The sequence below is a fragment of the Engraulis encrasicolus genome, chromosome 16 (assembly GCF_034702125.1).
Source record: "Engraulis encrasicolus isolate BLACKSEA-1 chromosome 16, IST_EnEncr_1.0, whole genome shotgun sequence".
Taxonomy (NCBI): Eukaryota; Metazoa; Chordata; class Actinopteri; order Clupeiformes; family Engraulidae; genus Engraulis; species Engraulis encrasicolus.
In genome coordinates, this window is record NC_085872.1 from 12,484,653 (window position 1) to 12,503,695 (window position 19,043).

At 44.9% G+C, this 19,043-nt stretch overlaps 1 protein-coding gene across 8 annotated transcripts in view; it reads left to right on the forward strand.

Annotated features, from left to right (window-relative positions):
- Nucleotides 1-19,043, forward strand: part of inpp4b (inositol polyphosphate-4-phosphatase type II B) — a 198,067-nt gene that overhangs the window by 12,661 nt on the left and 166,363 nt on the right. For all 8 annotated transcript variants that reach the window (XM_063218659.1, XM_063218652.1, XM_063218650.1 and 5 more), the window contains exon 2: nt 3,259-3,375. Coding sequence is in view for 7 of the 8 variants with exons in the window: in XM_063218652.1 (XP_063074722.1) it covers nt 3,259-3,375 (117 nt within the window). In the remaining variant the exon portion in view is untranslated. The remainder of the gene's footprint in view (nt 1-3,258; nt 3,376-19,043) is intronic.

Genomic DNA, 19,043 nt, shown 5'->3' on the forward strand with positions numbered 1-19,043 from the left:
ACACATAGATAGCCCCCTTCTCATTCTCCTACTCACAAATGCACCACTATTTCCAGTCCAGAAATGAAATTGGTTTGGAAGACAGCACAAATGTGTAGCTTATTAAAATTGTTATGCTGCCATGCTTTGTGATGCTGTAGATAGTGTAGATCAATGCAGACCTCCTTGGTAGGCTTATTGTCTACACATGCATTTTACATGCAAATGTACTGTATCACTCTCCTGGCATTTCAATTTCACGTTACAATTCAAACACATTGATAACCTCCCTCTCATCTGGGGTTGGGGGCCCCACCACCATCACATCCAACACACCGTGAAGCTACTTTCATGCGACTCAATCTGATGTGTTGGTCGCCTGTCAAAAAGAACCACAAATCCATTTGATGAAAAACGGTTATTGTTCTTGATGCTATTTAGTTAAGCTTACTAAGGATATTAGTCTTGTGTTCTGTGAGGTATAAGAAAGATTTTTTTTTCTTTCAAAGGTGGGGGGAGGGGGGGGGGGGGGGGGGGGGGGGGGCGCGCCAGAAATCAAACTCGCCTAGGGCACCAAATAAGCCAGAACCGGCCCATGTTAGGAGCTTCTGGGTTTTCAGATCATGGCCTTTCATCGCCACTTCCGTCGTGGGTTTGCTCATCTCTTCACCACCGTGTTCATAACATCATGGACAGAAAACCTTCCATTTGTGTTGTGTCTGTTGTACTTTTGTTGAGTCTTTGTGTGCCTGAGTGTCTGTATGTGTTTTGGTTTTATGTTAAATGGTCTGTAAAGTGTCTCTGACTGTCCAGAAAAGTGCTTTACAGTCCAAAACCCATGTATTATTATTATTATTATTATTATTATTATTATTATTATTATTATTATTAGTAGTAGTAGTAGTAGTAGTAGTAGTAGTATTATTATTATTATTATTATTATTATTATTATTATTATTATTATTATTATTATTATTATTATTATTATTATTATTATTATACAGTGTGATCTCATTGATAGTTCTGATTGATTTAAGGCTTGCATTGGGTCTGGTAGAACTAACAGAGACCAGTTAGTTCTTGTAAGCATGTTACAAGCCTTGCCCAGCATTGATGATGCCACTGCCATACTTAAAGAGTTGCCCTCATTGTTCAGTGTTTCCTCAGAAAGCTTTTGACCTTCACAAATCACCATGTTCTTGCTAGTGTCATGTCTGGCGACTTGTCTGGTAACAAGCTGTACACTATTTTAGGTAAATGTGATTCAATACCAGTTTTGCCCACAAAAAAAGTCCTTAAATTAACTTTAATTGTGTGCGTGCATGCGTGCGTGCCTGCACATGTATACGTGTGTGTGTGTGTGTGTGTGTGTGTGTGTGTGTGTGTGTGTGTGTGTGTGTGTGTGTGTGTGTGTGTGTGTGTGTGTGCGTGTGCGTGCGTGTGTGTGTGTGTGTGTGCGTGCGTAGAGGCGATTATAGCGTCAGTGGGGGCCCCAAGCAAAACCCCAAAATAATGAACATTCGAAATAAATTGTTTCTGTTATTATTGAACTGCTTTTCACCATGTGTAGTGGCTTGGGGGTCCCAAGCGGCTGCCTGCCTAGCCTGGTGACATGATGCGCCTCTGTGTGTGCCTGTGTGTGTGCGTACGTGTGTATGTGTGTGTGTGTACTGTATGCATGCAGACACTTATCTCTGTGTTATTTACCATTTGCCCCCCACCCCACCCGCTGCTGTCCCTAGGGGGGTGTTGGGGTTATGGAGCCGCCCCTCCAAAGGGCCCCGGGGCAGGAAGCCGGAGAGTAAACACACACACGGCCTTTCAACTGGAATGGCCCAACTCACCAGGGACGCACGCACACGCACGCACGCACACGCACGCGCACGCGCACACGCACACGCACAGGCACAGGCACACGCACACGCGCACACACACACGCGCACACGCGCACACACACGCGCGCGCACACGCACACGCACACGCACACACACTCACTAGGGACGTACACGCACGCACACACAAGCACAGGCACACGCACACATACACACACTCACCAGGGACGTACGCGCACACACACGCACACACGCACGCACGCACGCACACACGCACACACGCACACGCACGCGCACCCTTACACGCACACACGTACACTCACACACACACACGTACACTCACACACACACACGCACACACACACTCACACACACACACTGCCACAGCTGCTCCCCTCAGATATGGAATGTGTGCGCGTGCGTGTGCGTGTGCGTGTGCGTGTGCGTGTGTGTGTATGTGTGTGTTCGCACGCGCGTGTGTGCACACACTTGCCTGTGAGTGTGCCTGTATGTACGGTGCAGTATGTGTGTGTCTGTGGCTGTAGAAGTTTAGTAGAAGAAGTTGAGCTTGTATCTCTCTCCATATGTGCGCACATGCGATGCGTGCGTGCGTGCGGGGTGTGTGTGAATGCATCTATTAATTTGACTGCAGATCTGCCACGCCCTGTCTGTAGTGTACCACACTGGCTGCCTCATATCACTCTGAGTGTGGTCATCTGGCGTACCCCAGCCCCAGGCTTCTCCTGGAGAGCGGGCCTGTGATCTCTCCCCGGCTGCCAGATTGGGATGGACACGGGCACGGGGGGAAATGAGCACTGCGTGGGCGGCTGCCTGGGTTGGTGGGTGTGTGTCTGTGTGGTGGGGGGGTGCTGCATGTGTGGCTACCTGCAAGGGTGCCGACAGGAGGGGACTAAGGGGACAGTTGTCCCGGGCCCAAGGGAGAGAGGGAGTCCAGAATTGGGTCCTTTAGACATTGTAGTGTATGTACTGGGCTGGGGGCCCTTTCGGAAGACTTTGTCCTGGGCCCGGCCAAAGCTGTCACGGAGGGAATGAGCATTGCGTGGGCGCCTGGGTTGGTTGGGGTGGGTTTGGGGCGTGGATGTGCTGCATGCAGGCGTGTCATTCAGGGGGGTAAAGTGTGACTGAGTCACCAGGGCTCCATGTATATAGGGGGCCCACACACACTCACACAGTTATGAAGATATAGTGTATGGCTGTGGAGGGGGCATTGGAGCTGATTGCTCATAGGGCCCAAACATTTGCTGCTACGCCCCTGTCCTGCATGTGTGGCTGCCTGCCTGGCAGCCTGTGTGCAGCTGTTGGCTCGCTTACATCTTTCAACTAAACTTCAGCCGCCCACTCACTCACTTTTAAACACACATTCATCCACCCCCTTTTTTTCCTTTCCCCCTTTCCCCCTTCCCGCTTTCTCTCCTCTCTTCTGCAGGGAACAAGAGACCCTCTGTTCCTGACGGGGGTCACGTTCCCACCGCAGTGCCCCGTCCTGGAGGAGACCGTCATCAAACTTACCGTCTACGATGTGAAGGACAAATTGGCCAACAACGTGAGTACCGGTATACTTCATCTCAATGGATGGGGAATGGGAGTGGGAGTGATTTTTTTTTTTTAACGTTTGGAGGGTTCCCAAAATCCCAATTCATATATGACGTCCAGATGTATTATAAGGATTATAGGATTTATGTGGATGACATGTTCAATGATAACTCAATGTTCAATAGGATAGGGTTTGTAACTGTGTAAATGTCATGAATTGTCCTTAATAGCAATTCATGGAAAACAAGATATGGTTGATGTGCGTCATGTACTGTAAGTGAGGCTGAGGTGGGATTGCACCCCATTCAGACTGTACTGTAACACCATCTAAAGACCCGGGAGACATGCTCCATGGTGACAGAGCAGCTGAAGGATCTGCATTTTTACATCCTTGCTTTGTTGTTTGGTTTTGTTCTGTGGTGCTAAGACATTGTGGCTTGCTGGAATGGTTTTACGTGTGTCTGTGCTTGTGTGGGTACATGTTAATGCGAGTGTGAGTGCATGCATTTGTATGGTGTGTGTGTGTGTGTGTGTGTGTGTGTGTGTGTGTGTGTGTGTGTGTGTGTGTGTGTGTGTGTGTGTGTGTGTGTGTGTGTGTGTGTGTGTGTGTGCATGCGCGTGCGTGCGTGTGTGTGCATGTGTGTGTGTATGTGTGTGTGATGGCCCAATGCTTATGTACCGACCTTGTATGCAATTATGTATGCATAAAATAGTGTCTTTGGAGGGGTTATCGGTCAGGTCTGAACCAGTGGTCAGATGTTAACAGATCTTTGCAGTCATACTGCTGCTGAGGCAGAGGGCTTGTGATAATAAGGACCGGTGTCAGTGTTCCCTGTGGCTAGCACTCATTCTACTCTTCCACTTTGCTTCACCTCTGTGTCATGGAGGCCCTTTCCTCTGAGTTCATCTCTGTAGCAATTTTCTGTCCTTTCGTTCACAGTGTGCGTGGTGTAGTGCAAAGCCCTCCCTATCCGAACTGAAGTCCATCAAACTTCCTTGCAGTCCCTGACTCTGCAGAGTTTCGCATGTGGAGCCTAATGTGGGTCTAATGCGAGTGCTTGGCCCGTGCATTACAGTGACGGCATGCTCCGCCACTCCATCCAGCTGCGCTGATTATTCAGATTGGGCTCCACTGTCACTCTGGCATCCCTGTGAGCAATACAGACACACCAAAGTGTGTAGGGAAGGAACACCCATGTGTGACTTAAATAATATTAAGAATGTCCCTTATGTTGCGTGGGTAGCCGAAACACACTCTCTCTTTTAAGCACAAAGTTGACAGGTGGCCTATGATGGTCAGCAGCAGGGCTTGACATTAACTTTTTCACCCCCTCGGCCACTGTGGCTAGTGGTTTTCCCGAGTCACTAGCCATTCAGATATTCCACTAGCCACAGATTTTATATTGCTTTTTTTTTCCTTTATCATGATGATGTACGTCTAATTTCAGAAGATGTGGTGCCAAAGCAAGATGATTTCTACAAGGAAGTATATCAAGCAAATAGAAATCAAGCTTTTCTTAAACTTAAATATGAACAATTAATACACAAGGGGCAAACAACAGAATATAGGGCAAGATGTGTATGTCATACCAAGGAACAAGCTGCCAGCCAAATTGGCTAGTAACACTGAAAGTATTACTAGCCAAAGCCAGGGTTTATCAGCATTTGGCCGGTTGGCAGATGCCAGTGTCGAGCCCTGGTCAGCAGGAGGGGAAATAGATGTGTTTCAAGCATGGCCGTAGCCAGCCATGTGAAGTAGCCGAGGTCCATGATGCGCGCGCGAAGCGCGCGCCGAAATTTTATTATTAATATAAAATATAAATTAAAAATGAATTCATAAAATAAATAAATATAGGCTACACAGGCCTATATATATAGGGCCCTCCTCTATGAATGTATAGGCCTAATGTGAAATAGTAAATATGTAGACATGTATAATAATAAATATGTTGTAGTTTTCAGCCAACTCAGCCTATTCCCTTTGAATGGCTATGCTTTGGTATCATGCCTCTTTTATTATAAACAGCATCCTCCCAGTCAGTAAAGCCCTTTGTAAGGAAACTAAAGCTTGACCCTGAAGTTGCACAATAAGCTACATCCTCAGATGGCAAGTTGCTCAGCCATTCATATTTTTCTCCCAATGAAATTACACTTCAGCTGTTTTCCTCCAAAGATAGCTCTGTAGTGCAAACCACCTATTTTGGAGTAAACTTTTTTCTTCCTAGAGTCGCATCAAACGTTTTGTTTTTATTTACTTGTTATAGTTCTTCACAAGCGCAAAGGACAAAAGTCTTTCAACGAGAAAGAAAAGTAGCCTATCCTCCGCGCTCCTGAGCCATCTGATGCGTCACGGCTATGCAGACACAGTAGTCACGGGAGCCTCTTCAGGTGTGGATATTTTACTGCGATTGACTCTGACGAAGACGTGGCAACGTCGATAGTCTTGGCACTTGTCCAAATTAACAGGAAAATATCCACACCTGAAGATGTTCCGGTGACCTCCTCTGTCAGTGTTTACCACATATGCTTTCCAATTTACAATCAATTACCTTTCACGGATATCCTGCTTTTACCTTTATGCAGCAGCTGATGCAGCAGCCGGCCTTCTTAAAATAATGACTCAAATGGCTTTTTAAGACACCATAGCCTACTTGTTACGCATGAGCTTTATGTAGGCTATACAACGGTTGGCTTTCTGTCAGCGGAGATCTCATCAAGCGCGGGCTTTCTGAAAGCGGAGATCTCACCAAGCGCGTGCTTAATGGGCGCGTTCGTGACGGCACATTACTGCGCAGGCTGCACACGCACACTTTGCCATTTCAATGCATTTTTCCAACCAGAAAGCATGGTAATTTTGCTTTGCGCAATGCTCTGTCACGAACGCGACCAAACACTTGCGATGTCGGCTGAGTTGCGTTCTCTCCCACGAGTCGCACCACTTGCGATATTAATCAATCTGGTTTACTCTCAAAAACAGAACACAAAGGCAAAACTAGAACACATAGCTCATGGATGTTAACCACAGTTTGCAAAGGACGCTTCACAAAGGTTTATAGATATTTTTGTGTGTTTCAGTTGGTCATATTTGCCGTTAAAATAATAATAATAATAAAAAAAAACTCTCACGATAGGCGAGGTCCGGACCTCGGTAGCCTCAAATGTAACTACGGCCATGGTTTCAAGTTTAACTAGGCCTACATAGGCTACGATTTGGACCAGAGTCACCGCTGTTCTTATGATGACCCATGGCTGGTGTTTCCAGACGTTTGATGCGACATGTGTCAGCGTGTAATGCTTTGCAACTTTTTGTTGTTGTTGTAACTTTTGAACGTGCCTTGGCGTATCAATACAGAAATATGCGGTCAAAAAAGTGGGACTACATCATACTGTAGGTGTGCATAGTGTAAGGAGGTAATCAACACTCCATTTAACGCATCACAAAGGGAAATTCCACCCTGCTGTGGTATAAAGAGTCATGGCAGCCCAACAAGAAGTGTCTCAGGGCCTCCACACATTGGCTCCAACAAAGTGTTGAGCACTGCTCCGCAAAAGTCAGATTCCATTGTTTTCAATAGAACCCTGCACACTGGCGACGATGTCCGCGGACATTCGCAGATGTTGGATAGCGATTAGAGACAAGTTCTATTTTGTTGATCAATGCTATGTTCGTGTGAAATTGGGTTTGGGGGTTGGAATTGTGTCAGAAGTGAAAGTGCTCCGCAGCTGTCGGAGCCGGTGTGCGGGAGCCCTCAGGTGCCCTGTCTGCCTGATGTTTAACATGGCAGTGTTTCTCTGTGCCATTGAAAGGCAATTGTGTGGCTTTAGCGTTACAATAAAGCCATGATAATTATTGTAAAATCTAAAATCATGTTCTGTATGGACACTAAAATGTTTTTTTTATGATCACTGTTTAAATATGATATTATGGAATAGAGAGTTTGTATGGTGGTGTGAATACCAGATCCATGCACCTGTTCAAATGGTTGGTTGCGAATGGACACTGTGAACATCCTTGAAGTCAGTATCCAGTAAACAGGAATTTTTGCAAAGCTATTTGAAGCTTTAAACTTTAAGCTGATTGTTCAGGGATTGCAAGTAATTGGAGAGTAGTACATTTCCTTCACTTCTTTGACCTCTGATTGATTGCAACATGGCGTTCTAGTTCTTTTCTTTCATTGTATACTTTTCTGTCATGAAAAGGAGAGCAAATGAATGGGCATTACCATTGTAAATAGGAAATAGAGAGAAAATCCTGTTTTCAAAGTACCTGGGCTCATGCTGAGATGGCTGCAGGGTTATACGAGTAGACTGTTTATCAGTATTCAGCAGGTACTGTAGGTGTTCCTCTCCTCCACAACAGGGTTGAGTGTTACGGCTCATCAGTGGCGACAAAGGCGCGTAAGGAAGGAAGCAACCCGGGACGAGGAGGAGGGAGGGGAAGGGGGGTTGGTTAGCCCCCAAAGCAGGCCACTCACACCACACCAAGGCACTCACTCACGGCCCCTCTCAAGCGTGACCCGCTGGAGTCCGCATCTAATGGCTCAACGCGGGCCGCATTAACACCCCTAACGATCCAGACGAGAGCTGGATTAATGGCGCAATCCTTGGGAGAAAGTGCTGCCGTGGTGGTGCTGAGTGGTTTTTTTTCCCCACCGCACTGCAGTTCTGTCAGCAGAGCTCGGTGCTAACAACACAGCCTCTGCAGTCTGCAGTCATGTCTACTGCTGTAACACTCCGCTGGGGGTAACGCTGCCCTGTGTGTGGTAAGATCAAGGAGACGACATAAAGTTAATGTATGTATATAAATTATGTATATAAATTATGTTATAAATTCGTGAATGAGTGTGCAACAGCAACGCTTTCCGTGGTAATGCACTAAAACGGCAAAGAAAAGAAGAAGAAAGAAGCACTAAAACGGCACTTCCCACTGAAACCACAGATTCACCAAAGAATATCAGCTCCGCTGTGGCTAGCAGATTGACTTAACTGCTGTTAGTGTTGCAACTGCACACTGCACCTTTATGTCTTTGTTTACTTTTTGCCACTTTTGAATGCATCTTATCCTTTGCTACATCTTCTTCTTTCATTTGTGTTGGACAATGCTGTCAGTGTTGCAACTGTACACTGCGCCATATATTACACTGTTCTTGTTTATCCATTCTCCTTGTAAGTCGCTTTGGTCAAAGTCTGCTAAATGTAATGTAATGTAATATAATGTAATGTAATGTAATAATGGGGGACTATGATTGAAGACAGACAGGAGGCGAATAATGGTGAATTATTTGACATAGTTTCAACCAAAATAGCTGTAGATTGCGGTTTTTGGTGAAAAACACAAGTAGGCTAATGATAATGATATAATAAGATATAATAAGATAATAAGGAGCGCTGCAATGTGCAGGTAAAGTTTGGGCAGTTAGGGCGTCAGACTTAGGTTGCCCAAAGGTTGCCGGTTCGACTCCCGACCCGCCAGGTTAGTGGGGGGAGTAGTTAACCAGTGCTCTCCCCATTCGCCTCCATGACTGAGGTACCCTGAGCAGCATGGTACCGTCCCTTTCAGGTGTCATGGCTGCACCCTTGCACGAAGTGTGCAAGTGTTCGATTGTGTGGTGTGGAGTGTTGTGTCACAATGTGTTGTGTGAGTTGATGGTTCCCAGTTGGGCTTTCGCTATCATGAGATAATGCATGTTTAAATGTTTAAATGTTAAAACGTCACATTTCCTTCACCATTTAGATTGCTGAAAATGATAGTCTGGTTGATGTGTATATGTCTTGTCTTTTGCTTGCCGTGCCGGCCATTGTAATATTGTGTTGTGCATATGGCAGCTGCTTGGCTTGTAAGTTTAAATACAACATCATTACGCAATCCATTTCAGCATGTTGCACATTTAAGACATGCACATGTACCAATTGTAGCCTATATTTTCTTCTGTCCATCCATGCAGCTCTTGATGTGCTGCAATTCATTGTAAGTCTACCAAGAACTTGCACGATTCATGGCATTATGATCAATATTATAGTAACAAAAAAAAAAAAACCTTTTTTTCTTTTTTTTTTGGTCTTTTCGCCTTTATTCATGATGGTACAGTGCAGATGGTGACAGGAAACGAACAGGGAGAGAGAGACGGGGAAGGCTCGGCAAAGGACCCGGCCCGGGAATCGAACCCGGGTCGGCCGCATAGCAAACGAGTGCCCTACTATTTACGCCACAGTAGGGCCAAAACGGGGACTATTTCATACTGTAGATGTGCAGACGTGAATCGTTGACATTATAAACAATGCATCACAGTAGGCTACTTTAGCAAGGCCTTGGTGTCGGGTAGGAGGAGATGGTGGATGAAGAATGGTGTGCAGCTAGTCAGCAGCTAGTCTATTCAACCATTGTAAAAGCAAAATTATATGTGGAACAATATGTAGTTAAGCAGCATTTAATTACTTCTCAGTAACTTCCCGACAAGTTTGTAATCTTCCTTCTATAAGTCAGACAAAAGAAATGAAATGTTTGCAAGATCATCAACACCTCCCTGTCTGTCTGTCTGTCTGTCTGTCTGTCTGTCTGCCTCTCTCTCTCTCTCTCTCTCTCTCTCTCTCTCTCTCTCTCTCTCTCTCTCTCTCTCTCTCTCTCTCTCTCTCTCTCTCTCTCTCTCTCTCTCTCTCTCTCTCTCTCTCTCTCTCCTTCTCCAGCCACAGGCCTAGTACTTTATGGGCCGTGCAGCCATATAAATCACTATCCTCATTAGTGCTCTCCTCCTCCACCTGTCCTTCTCACATCCTCCTCAGGTTCCTCTCCTTCCTCCTCCTCAGGTTCCTCTCCTTCCTCCTCCTCAGCAATCTACTCCAGTCCTACTCTTCTCTCACACCTCCGTGCTCTCCCCGGCCCTCTTGGGTTGTCTCTGTCTCTGTCTCTGTCTCTCTCTCTCTCTCTCTCTCTCTCTCTCTCTCCTGTCTCTCTCTCTCTCTCTCTCTCTCTCTCTCTCTCTCTCTCTCTCTCTCTCTCTCTCTCTCTCTCTCTCTCTCTCTCTCTCTCTCTCTCTCTCTCTCTCTCTCTCTCTCTCTCTCTCTCTTGTTTGCTGCTTTGCTGCTCCCTTCTGTTCCTCCTGACTCCTCTTGGGCCCCTCTCTCTCCTCCCTCAACATCTCTCCCCCTCAATTGTTCTCTGTCTCTCTCTGTGGCTGACTAGACTTTGGCTACAGATGCTGGCTGTATTTGTGCCCCTTGAAGTTTTGCTCTGCTTTAGGCCTAACTCTGACACCGACAGCTTCATTATCTACAGTATGTGTATGCATGCATTGTTTGATGCGCATAGGATTTGCCAGACCATCCCTCTTTCACTGTTTTTGTTTTGTGCTTTTCTGTCATCATTTATTTTTACGCAAACACTGTCCTACACTGTAACATTTGCTTCTTCCCGGTTCCCTCCACCACATTGAGTGCAAGTGAGTCGACTGCTGGAGCTGCAAGCGGCTGTTTGGCTCACTCCTCTTGCTGTTCCCAGCTGCGTGGGGTGCATAGCCCATAATAAGGCCTGTATAACTCCAGCCACTGCACTATGCTCTCAGCCAGGGCTGCTGACAGCTTTGGCCAGGCCCAGGACAAAATCAACTAAATAGACCCCCGACCCAATACATATAATGTAATGAAGACCCAATTATGGGCCCCCTTTCTCCCTAGGCCCGGGATAACATACCCGTTTGTCCCCCCTGCAGCTTCCCTGCTCTCAGCAGACGCCACAGTGGTCAAACTCAAAGCACCTGTTTGCGATTTGGGCTTCATTTCAAGGGGAAGCAGAGGAAATGAACAGGGTTTTACAGTCTGGCTTTTTACAGTCTGGGGTTTGGGAACAGTGGCAATTCCTCTGTCTCTCTGTCTTTTGTTGAAGAGAATGCATCGCTGTGGGATTGTTTGTGCATGTGAATCGCTGTGGGATTGTTTGTGCATGTGCATTCGTGCCTGTTTATGTCTGTTTGTGCAGACGCGATTGAACTTGGGCCTGAGCAAATTAATTGTTGAAAATATCATGATTTTATTTCCCATTTATCATCTGAAATTGATTTTAACATGATCATTCCTGGTACTGACTTCGACTTCTATGCTTCCATCTACGTTTGTTTTGGGTTGAGTGGCTCTGCTGTGGGATTTTTCACAGTATAAAGGGCATTGTTTTTTAAAATCAAATACTGTTCACTGGTCTGCTGAAGCGGAACAGTCACAGCCCCATGGCCGCAGGACAGTGTTGGCTTTTCGAATAGCACAGTGAACCAGCCAGTGAATCAGGCACGGCTGGCTCCTGCTTCAGCAGCACGCCAAAGAAAGCGAGCTAAGATCCCTCTTGCTTGCTCTCTCACCTTGTGTGTTCTTAATATCTCATTTTTGAGGCAATAGGTTTCCGGTGAAGTGGTTGAATGAGGAAAGGGAGGAGGAGAAAGAGAGAGGAGAGAGAGGTGTGTTGCAGAAAAGGACAGGATTGCGTTTTTTGCATGCTGATCTGGATTTTTACATTCCAAAGGGAGCGTTCCATTCCGAGATGATTTCCCTTTCGCCCGGAGCCGTCCATTCTGTATGCAGCGCAGTGGTGGCTCCCACTGAGCTGCATGAATATGTGAGCAGTGTATGCCAGCCAGACTACCCCCCTCCCACCCCACCCCACACCTGAAAAACCCAAACAAAACATGGAGAGATGGATAGAGAGGGCAAAGGTAGAGCAAAGAGGACACATGTTGATCTCTCTGAGTGGACTGGACTTGATCCGGCACCGTTGGTAAGGAGGATCGGCCTGCTCCATGGCAACTATTGTCAAAGAAGGAGCCCCTCTTCCTCAGTCCTTGTGATATACAGTATAGGATCCAGAACTTCTTCATGTTTGCCTGTCCTGCATCAAGTCCATCTGTGAGAAGTCTGCTGCTCTGAAGTGACTTGTGGTTGGATAAAAGGGATTGCCCCGCAGAAACTGCTCAGATTGGTTTTCCCCCTAGCAGGGGGGGGGGGTGGTGGTCCATGAGGCAGTGTATGTCTGTGTGGCATGTTTGCATTACAGTTTTTCTCGATTGCTTACACACAATTTTCTCAATCAGTTCTCGAATTATCAAAACTATACAGACAAATCTCCAAACCTCACACACAACGGGCAAAACTCCACACTACCTCTGAAAAATGCACGTCTTGTCTCAAAACAGTGTACTCTCTTCTAAAAAGGTAATTTTGTTCTCAAATGACACACACAAGCAGTCATTTTAATACACTCCTATGTGAACCATTGAACACTAATATGCACAAGGTAAAACTCTTTACTCAACTTGACACACAGTAGAAACTTATTTTCTTCAATGTTCTACTTACTAAAGAGGGTATTTTTCTGTAGTAAAATACTGAAATATTGTTTTTAGACTCAGAGCACACAGATGTTTGGCAAAAAATATATTTTACATATTTTTCTGACATTTTAAAAAATGCACTAATTTATTGTAAAATATTGGGTAACCACATGAAAGTAATCTCTTATATTATGGATATTTTGGAGTTCAAAAGCTAAACAAATTTGTTTTCTCACTGCATCCACTCACGTTTTCATCAATATCACATGCAATGTGTGTCCTTATGGGGTGATGATTTCAGATTGTAAACCGGTATGAAGAGAGTTTGCCCATGTGATGAGGAAGTGAACATAGTATGGCAGTTGATTTTAGTATTTTGAATGGCAGTGTGTTCAATGCGACAACCACGGTTTTTCTTCATGAAAATTGTGTGTAATCCAGAAAATTGTCTGCAGTGGTTTGAAAAGAGTGTGTTTTAAAACTGGGAATCACACTGGGAAATGGGTGAGATGTTCCGAGAATTGTGTGTGAAGTACCAGAACTTGTGTGGAGGCAATCGAGAAAAACTGTAATATATGCATTCAATGCTCGGACCCTATAGGCATTCCTGCATATCCTCCACCTTTAAATCAATTATGCCCCATCAGCACAATATGCCCCACAGTAAAAAAGAAAAAACTCCCCCATCAACTATACCATATTAACAAGCAATATAAAATTATTGAGCATTGAGCTCTTGGGCACTGAACATGAAACATTTAATTGTAATGAATCATCTGTTGGTGTCGACTGAATGCTTGTTCCTCTGGAGTAAAAGGGCGAGCCCCTTTTATGGGATTTGCTGAGTGTAATTAGGCCCTCATGCAGTACACTTGCTACTTGAGTGCACACACAATGAGAGCAAGAGCAAGAGGAAGCAACCATTAAAGGTGCACTGTGTAAGATTGTGGCCAGAGTATATTACAACTCTGCTGCTCATTGAAACTGTGCTGTCTACCGCCAAATGTGATCTTTTCATGAATATTTACAGTTGTGAATGGGCAGCATGAATTCTGCAAATAAACTTCTAAAAATATGCACCTTTAATGAGCAGGCCATACTGGCCCCGATACCCCACATTCACTCAGTCTGCTATGAGGTGAGATACTGTGGGCTGCGGACCTATAGAGATAGAGGAGACTGCATGGCAAACATACTCCTTGTGCTTAGTCAGGAATATGCAATGTGAGATACTGTGAGATGACGAGAAGGGCCTACTCTATAAGGCACTGACACATATTTTTTGTGCTCCGTTCCCCATGCACTGGTGATGTGCTGCAGTGGAGCGTGGACTAACAGCAGGCGGTAGGCTATAGTAAGAGGGTGACAGGCAGCAGAGGGAAGAGAAGAGCCACGGGAAGGGAAGGCATGGGCCGCAGTGATAAGAGTTCCCCATACACTGCAGTTATAGTACAACCTCACTCACAACTCACAAGGAGGACGCTATAAGCACTACTGCTGAACTAATGGTGGCACATGACCATCAACTTTTTTTTTCAAAATTTACACGCACATGCACATACACACACACACACACACACACACACACACACACACACACACACACACACACACACACACACACACACACGCAGACGAATGCATCTGCACATGCAAACAGGCACACGCACGTACACGAGCGCGCGCGCACACACACACACACACACGCAGAGAGATGCATGTGCTCCTTTCCCCCTCTCCTATTCTCTTTTTCTCTCGCTTTTCTCCTCTGTCTTACACTCATCCTGTTACATGCACACACTGTTGCACTAAACTCATTCTGTCCTTCCAACAGACCATCATGTTTCATGCATCTGATCAGCGGAGGCTCTGGCTGCAATAGGAGAGTCCCATTAGATTGCTCCAACTTGCCTAGCTTAACCAGGGCTGGACTGGCCATCTGGCATACCGGGCATTTCCCGGTGGGCCCTGCACCCTTGTGGGCCCCTATTTTCAGAAATGTAAAATAAATAAATCAATACATTTCTGAAAATAGGGGCTCACAAGGGTGCAGGGCCCACCGGTGAGTCAGTTCTGCGCCGCTAATAATGAGGGGGCCCCCTTTAAGACAAAAGCGCCCGGGTCCTATTTCTCCCCCAGTCCAGCCCTGAGCTTAACCACATGAATGAGAGAGTGTGCTGCTATTATTTGTGCCTTAATGATAAGACCAAACCAAAAGTGCATCCAGATCAGTTGCAATCATGGAGGCACAGAGAGGTGGACTCACTGTGAGGGTGCTTGTGTTGCATACTGGGGTGATTGCAATCAGAATGTCCTCTGTCTCTCTCTCTGTCTCTGTCTGTGTCTCTATTTCCATATAAGAAATGCACAATATGGTTCATATACAGCAACCATGGATCTTCCTTACATAAAATTTTATAAAGATCTGGTAGAATTGCCTCCTGAGTGTTCAGTTAATGTGAAGGCAAAATCAGACCGTTTATGATGTTCATTTTATTAATTATTTATTTATTTTAAAAACTCAGATGAAATTTTCCTCTCATATATGCATGCAGTAGAAATTTGACAGGTCACCTGAGTTTGACATGTCAGCTATACATAATAATACAGTTTATATTTGTAAAAAAATATATATATATATACTGTATATAGGTGATAACCTATGATAGAAATCATGTAGTTTTTATGAATATGTTGAATTATGCACGACATTATAAGGTAAGATGCATGGTAAACTAGGTCTACATTTTCTTCATAGAATATGGAACATGCAAAGAAAATGTAGTTTACCATGCACCTTACCTATAGGCTACATGCACCTTACCTATATGCTACACCTTACCTATATGCTACATGCATCTTACCTATAAGCTACAAGTAGCCTGATTATCATCGACTTTCAAGGTGTTGCGTCACTAGGAGGGCACGGCCTGGCTAGGCTGCAGGCTACCATGCACCTTACCTACAGTGTACATGTAGGCTGCATAATTTGAGTAATACTTCAATATAATTCAACATTAAAAACTGTGTTTACACACTGTTTTTAATATACATGGCTGAAAATAGACCTATGAACATTGTGACATTTTTATGTTTGGGTTTTGTGCTTTGTGTGGTCCTTATAATATTCTGTTGGAACAGATGAAAGCCATATGTGTTTTAATGAAACTTTTTCATCTGTCTCTCTCTCTCTCTCTCTCTCTGTCTCTCTCTCTCTCTCTCTCTCTCTCTCTCTGTCTCTCTCTCTCTTGCACGCACGCACGCACGCGCACACACACTCTCTCTCTCTCTCTCTCTCTCTCTCTCTCTCTCTCTCTCTCTCTCTCTCTCTCTCTCTCTCTCTCTCTCTCTCTCTCTCTCTCTCTCTCACACACTCTATCTCTCTCTCACTCTCTCTCACACTCTATCTCTCTCCCACTCTCTCTCACACTCTCTCTCTCACTCTCTCTCTCTCTCTCTCTCACACACACTCTCTCTCGCTCTCTCTTTTCTCTCTCTCTCTCTCTCTCTCTCTCTCTCTCTCTCTCTCTCTCTCTCTCTCTCTCACTCTCTCTCTCTTGCACTCTGTGAGAGAAAGAGAGAGAGAGACCAGGCACGTGCACAGCATAGTTGCCCACGGTGCCCGAGCAACGGCCCTTTTGCCCACATTGGCTGATATTGCCCTTCCAAGGGAGGGGAAAATAATTTGGCAATTATAATTTCATATTTCAATGTCATTTGATTTCTTTATAATTCATAATTTTTTAAGTTTTGTACAATAAAGACTTAAGTCAGTCATACAAATTCATCAGACCCGTCGAGAATGGGCACGAGCGATGTGAGGTAGTTCTAGGCCTACGCAACAACTCCGGTGGGGAGGGAGAAGGCACGCGACAGGCGCTTGAGCGCCTATAAGAGACACGAAAGAGTTTGAAGATGCCTGGGTGTCGGCTAGAGCCCTACACACAGTCTACATATTAGGGTACAAAATATGCTCACAATCAACCTCTCTATTACAATGTTGAGTTTAGAACTTTTAGTTATCATACATCTGACACCCAGCCAGCGCCACGTTTAGGTAGCAAAAAAACCCGACAGCCAGCTGTAGATATGCCTCGGAAAAATAGGCTAAGATTTCATGTTTCAACTGATTTGCTTTGCAATTCGCATTTTTGATTGAAGCTTCCTAAATTACGTTTTCAAATTCAGATTCACCTGCACCTCGAGAGATAGGCAAAGGGAGGGGCAGCATGAGCGTTGCGGGGGGCACGCGCAGCTCTACATGGGAGGGAGGGGGGAGCAAGCATGCATGCGACCAGGGCAGAGACGCAAAATATGTCGAAGATGTCGTGGGAGTAGAGCGACTGTCCTGGCGGCCTGAGGTGAGCTGGAAACATAGCAGACTACACCGTATTACACTACATGATCACAATTAATGCCTCTTAAAGCCGATTTCGAGTTTAGGACGTTTAGTGATCCTAAATAATCTGACAGCCGATGTGCCACGTTCAGATATTGGGGAAAAACGACAGCCAGCTAGCTTGCAGTCATTGTCAACGTTTTACATGGCTCAGGTTGTTTTGTGGAAGGCTAACCCAACTAAGAAACATGCAGATGACATGTCGTTTTATCAAGCAAGAGAGAACTTAAGGGGTAGGCTAGCTAAAGGAAGCACATCTCTGCAGAGTTGGCTGCGAAAAAAAATGAACGGGTGCTGGTGAGGCAGAGAATCTTTTTCAGGATTGTAGAGGTTTGATCTTGGTGAGACCGCTAGGAAAGTGCTTTTTCTTACGCTGATATATTCTCCGACCCAAAGATACTGTTTCCACTGTCAATGTCCATGTAATTGAAATAAATCCACTCCACATGATAACTGACGTTTACTGTTCTTCTCAAGACATAGGCCTACGAAATGTGCATGAACTAACTAAAATACCTGTAATGAAAATAAAAGGTTATAAAGTCTGCGAGAAGCTCGGAGCTTCAGAGTAACAGATACGAACTGGTCGCTCCCACGCCACGGTTCTTTGCGATCTGAAATGAAAGCCGGCTCGTCAATTCTTAAAGCGACAGTACACATTTTTAATATAGGCTACAAAAGACCCAACAAATGACCTAAACCTGTGAATTCTTATTGTTTTAGCTTTCCTATATAATATTCATAATTTTAATCATGGAATATGCCTATTAATGAAATTTCAAATTCAAATTAAATGATCTTTTTAACAATTTTTAAACTATTTCTATTTATTATAACTTAAAGTCTACTTTGGCTGCTACAAGGATTATAAAGATGACAGTGGGTTAATTGATTAAGCATCCTCATATTTAGCCTATTAATTTACTCATCATTTCATTTCATTTAAGATGAGGATGACTCTGAGCCACAGACCTCTGCACATAGGGCAGGTAGGCATAAGACTGATCATCTCTGTGACTGATAAGTTACAGGTTTAAAAACTATCAAGGCTTTTTCTCATAATTTCATTTAATTTAGGGGCAGCTACATACCACACATGAGGAAATGTGGATCAGGAGACATTTAGGGCAGGTGGGCATAAGGCTGATCATCTCTGATATGATTAATAGGTAGGCCTATGTTTAAAAACTAGCATGTTATATCATATGGTACGCATTCAAGATACTATACAATAAAATAATATTAATAATTATGACAATAATATACTACTTCTACTACTACTACTAAAAATAATAATACCCATGGTGCAGTTTCCTAAACCTTTCTGATGGCCGCTCATTGTTGATGGTTTTTTTTTTTTTTGGGGGGGGGGGGGTGCCCTTTCTTCAGGTTAGAGCAACTGCCCTTTGAAATTCCTGTGCACGACCCTGAGAGAGACCCACAGTACATAGAGGAAAATGTGCAGCCAACTCACTCGGCTGCTTACACATGTGCATACACAAACACGCTCCCTCTGTCACACAGTGCGCGTGGCAGATCCCACACCCACTGACTACTTCCATTATTATGTGCTGCCAGTGAGTGGCAGCAGTGACAGGCTTAGAAGAACAGAGGATGATGTCTCCCATCCAGCCCATAGCACAAAGGGAGACGGAGGGAGAGGTGATCAAAGCAATAGTCAGTTTTCAGCCCTCTGTCAGCAGGGAGATGGTGGAGGATGTGGTGGAAGAGAGCGAACGAGAGCTGGTTGAAAGAAGGACAGGCATCAGAAAACACTGAGCTGAGTTGGAGATTGTGTGTGTGTGTGTGTGTGTGTGTGTGTGTGTGTGTGTGTGTGTGTGTGTGTGTGTGTGTGTGTGTGTGTGTGTGTGTGTGTGTGTGTGTGTGTGTGTGTGTGTGAGTGTATGTATGTGTGTGTGTGTGTGTGTGTGTGTGTGTTTGTGTGTGCATTAGTTTGTGTGTGCGTGC